We start from the raw sequence: 4,789 nt of genomic DNA, 5'->3' as shown, positions 1-4,789 counted from the left end.
TGCCTTTCTGTGTCTGTATTAAGCAAAGTTCCTAAGTCTCCCGACCTTATTAGCATGGCTTTGTATAGTAGGTATTCAGTGGCACAGTTCTGAGAGAAGTTCAGCTGTGACCTAAATTTAGCCCAAGTCTCTACACCTCCGGGGTTACCTGTTAAATTTCAGCAAGCAATCCACAGATGCTATGCTTATAGTTTTCTCAAAAGGCCACACCAGAAACCGAGGCCAGCTGCCTCTTGTGTGAGTCTTGGTGCTGCTCAGCAAGGAGCACCTGACTTGCTGAGGATATACCTGATGTGGCTTGGGTTGGGCCGTGAGTTGGGGGAGGCGGGGTTTCAGGGAATCCTCTGGGCGGAGCGACCTCTGTTATCCAGTTTGATGATGTCTGGGCTATGACGATGCTTTGTCTGTGCACTGGGAGCGGGGAGGGCTCAACAAGGAACAATGGATACCGCCAGCACTTCTGTACAGAGTGAGTTTTGCCTAGGCCCTCACTCCGACAATGATTCCCTGTAAGTCTTTGGTGCCCTCTGTGCGCAGCCGAATCAGCATTGGTGCTCAGAGTGAGCAAGTTCATCACCATGAAAATCTGCTCATGGATACGGCCCCTTTAAGAGTCTTTTGCCATTGCTGCTACTGCTGCCTCCATCTTCCTCAGCTGCTCAGGACCAGGCAGCTCTGTGTCCTTGCCCCGTCCTACCTTCTGCCATTGCAGGGTGATTTCTTGGATTTCTCTCTAGTTGTATGGCTTGTTCTCTAGATTTCAGGGAATTTTTTCTTGCTGTTGCTCCTTGTTTCCATCACAACTTTGATTTGGTTGCCAGAGGGATGAACAGAGCCTCTGTCATCTACGGTATTTTTTTTCCCTCTCTCCAAAGTCTATGCATTCTTTGCATAAATGCTTTCTATTTTACTATCTCATTCACTTGTTCTTTGAACTCAAAATATTATCTCTATACAGGAAAAATATGTGTGTTTTGATTGACTCATTGCTCATTATTATCAATTGTCAGAGAAACTTACAGCACTAAAAGTAGATGATTGTGATTATAATAATCATATCATATCTATACTATTATACGCACACACATTTACTCCCAGCATACTTTCTGAACCAAACTGGAACATTTAGCCTGGAAAATATAGGTATTATTTAAACTTCAGTAAAAATATTGTAATAATTTTCTTCCATATTTAAACATTATTTCTCTTAATATCTTGTTAATATACTTCTATGTATTTTAAGATAATGAAGAAATCATGAAAATATTTTGATTTTCTCATTCTAAAAGAGATAGAAAACTAATATTTCAGACATTTAGCTTAAAATTACTTCCTCATTAGTCAAAGCTAGCTGGTACTCTAAGCAATATGGAGGAATAAGACATAAATAGTAATTTTTATCAAGTAATGAGAAGTAATTAGTAAATTCTTTCCAATGCAGGCCATATTATTTTCCCGCAACATAAAAAATAATACATGATTCAAGTAATCTATATAATTACTATTCTATGATTATGAATAGAAATTACTGAAATAAAGGACCAACTAAATAAAAGCAAGTTTTTTGCTCTCAGCTTTGATTATTCTGTCATTGTATTTATTTCATTGGACATAATGGCCAATATCCTGGCTACATGACCTCAATTATTTTTTTGACCAGTCACTTAACCTCTTAGAACATCAATTCCCTCATCCGGACAATGAGGATGACTTCTATCATATGACTAATGTGAAAATTAAATGATATGTGTAAAGTCCTGAAATAGTACTTTGTTATAATAGGTCTTCAGCAAATGTTGGAGCTTACCTTCTTTCTGTCTTCAAAGTTAAACAAAAGTATTTTATGGTAACTATACCCCAACTCATGTAGTTTAAAATTTGTCAAGAATTTAAGTTCTGATTTTATTTTAAGAAGATACCTTTTTATGCAGAACTGGGCTCAGTAATTTTAAAGCTGGGGTCTTTTCTGGTCTACATAATAAAAAAAAATTGCCCTTCTGGTATTTAATTATTTTTCTGGTTTAAATTATCTGGTGACCATTTTAAGTAGTCCTACAAGGATTTATACTCACAAAAATATGCTTCTTCTTTAATTGTCAGTTACAGGACCACAAATATATTTATCCTTAAGCCTAAAGAATAAGGTCCTAACAGAATATGCAGTTCAACTTCACATTATTTAAGTAAATTGTGAAAACATCTAAATCCTTTCATATTTCTCTAAAAAGAGTAGAGTAATACACAATAAAATCATACATTACAAAAATACATGAAAAACTATGTCCAGTTATAAATTTTATAATTTGAGTATCTTAGAATTTGGAAGTAGAAAACCACTTCAAGAAGTCATCTTGCCTCCCTCTACTGGTCAGATACATATAAATTTTATTAAAGAGTCCATAAGACAAATATTGAATTAATGAGGAAGCTTGTAGAATTTTAATATATCTATTGTGAATTATAAAATAAAATAATGGTGCTGGGAAAGATCCTGAAAAAGTATATTATTTCAGTTGTCTGGGTTTAGTTCAATTCGATTTAATAATTTCTTATTGAGTACTAATATGGGCAAAGTATTATGAGTTTTATTGCAGTCCAATCCTATTTTCTATGGTTTTGTAATCAAGAATGGGGTATATTATAATTAAATTAAACCTAATTTCTAATATTTATATACTCACTGAAATATATACAGTTTTTTTTACAAAATAGGAATAATTTATTTTTTGCTCTTAAAGCTTACATTAATTATTTTTATATCCACAGAAGGCTCAGAAAATTTGTACACAGAAATCACAAGTTCTCTCTGAACAATGCATATAATTTGTTCATTGCTACTAAATTTTAATGAAAATATAATTTTACATTCTTAGTAGATAAGCAAAATGATAATTTGATTTGAAAGTCTGAGTACATTTTAAAAAATCTACTGAATTTTTCCATGGCATATGACAATGAGTATTATTAGATATGAATTGTCCCTTGTTTCTCTTAATAGAATGGAAATAAAATGGATATGAATTCCTTAACTTCATACCAGAAAAATTTGGTGACTTTTAAAAGTCCTACATTTTGATATATAGACCAATGAGTATATATTGAATTGGCATAGATGCATGAAACATTTGTTCTTTCATTTTCTTATACCCGATTCTTTCTTTATCACTGTCCTTCATCCTTTACTTTTCCTGTCTCCTCTAGTCTTCTTGGAATCACATATCCTCGAGACTATCATCACTAAAATGTACAATGACATCTAAGATGGGCAACAATGGTGCATATTGCAGAAGAACCAATGTTGATATACTTTATATCTACACTACTCTGTAAACTTTTTTCTTTGGTGAGCTCTTTCACCAAGAATCGTAGAGGAGACTGTGTAGAAGTAAGGCAATGCAAGCCTTCTTCATCGTACTAGTCAGAATTTCAGAGCCCTAGATCGTATTTCAATGTCTCATTCCTCAAAGAGAAGGTTTAGAAAAAAAACAACCTTACATTTTTCCAATTTAAAAAGAAGATATGTCTGGATTAGATCATGTTTAAAATTGCCCAGTACTTGAATCCATATTTTTACTTATCCCCTTTATGTTACATTTTTTTGACTTTAGCTACTAGGCCATTATATCAAGATTGCCAAAAATGACATTGTTTTCTTCTGTCTAGCTACATACCTCAAACCTTACTCGTTGACTTCTGATACATTCTTTTGCAACCTCAAATATTCTTCATAAAACCAGAGACTTATAAAGACACTTTATTCTCTTGGCTGTTCAGTTCATTCAGGAAGAAAAAGGAAAAAAAAATTCTTCTTATAAATATGTTTTAGCCATAAAGAAAGCTACCACAGGCATTGGAATTCTTTTTGTTTTGAAGGTATTATTACATATTACTCACTTGTATACATGAGTGGCTGTGTTTAACTGGAATTCAAATAATTGTTTTTTTTTCCTATTTTTGGTTTTGAATAGGAAACACCCATAATATCAGTCTATTGTAATGAAACTCATTTATGCACATTGAGACAAATATACCTGAATGATCATAGAAAAGTCTTTTTAATATTTTTGAACAAACTATCATAACAAGTTATTATCTTTTAAAAAATAATAAGTAATGACATCCTTACAGGAATGAATGCACCACTTTCCTCATGTTGACCATAATTGCTTCAGTCTTAAGCAACAAAAGATTAAAATCAAGAAGAGAAAGTTTGAATTGAATTCATAAAGCCATCATTTCTGGGGAGAGAAAAAGAAAAAGAGAAAAAGAAAATTAGTTAAAAGTCCAAATAACTTGCATAACAACCAATGAAATAAACTTAAATATAGTTATTAAGTGATAAGAAACAATCAATACTAAATTTAGCAAATAGGTGAGTATCTTATATCATATAAGTGATAAAAATGGCAAAGAAAATATATTTTTCATTATTTACCAATATATAACCATCATAATTTTTCTAATATTTCTTGTTTATACTTTATTTATATGGGGCTTACACTACATTTCCTCCTGTTGGAGGACACATGGCTTCACATCAGTGTTTTGAGAAAGAAATTAAGAATATATGAATCAATTTGCAAACTGTTAGGGGGACATTTATGATCTAATTACTAAGTAGCATGTATAAAGTAAAAAGTCTGCATCTTATAGGAACATGGAAAACTAAAACAAGTGTTAAGTGTTTTTATAAAGTGAACATAATTTGTACATTTCTAACTCCTTTTCTTCAAAGGAAAGCCATCTGTATTTACATAGATAGCTTGATTTATACTTTTGCCCTAACCAA

The 4,789-nt window shown here is 32.3% G+C and overlaps 1 protein-coding gene across 1 annotated transcript in view; it reads right to left on the bottom strand.

Annotated features, from left to right (window-relative positions):
- Positions 1–4,161, bottom strand: part of HTR2C (5-hydroxytryptamine receptor 2C) — a 210,392-nt gene extending 206,231 nt beyond the window's left edge. The window contains exon 1 of the mRNA XM_039878274.1: positions 4,127–4,161. Coding sequence (XP_039734208.1) covers positions 4,127–4,161 — 35 coding nt within the window. The remainder of the gene's footprint in view (positions 1–4,126) is intronic.
- Positions 4,162–4,789: the final 628 nt, after the last annotated feature.

The sequence above is a fragment of the Pteropus medius genome, unplaced genomic scaffold, assembly GCF_902729225.1.
Source record: "Pteropus medius unplaced genomic scaffold, Ma_sr-lr_union100, whole genome shotgun sequence".
Lineage (NCBI taxonomy): Eukaryota > Metazoa > Chordata > Mammalia > Chiroptera > Pteropodidae > Pteropus > Pteropus medius.
The sequence above is the reverse complement of the archived record's forward strand: the minus strand, read 5'-3'. Positions and strand labels throughout refer to the sequence as shown.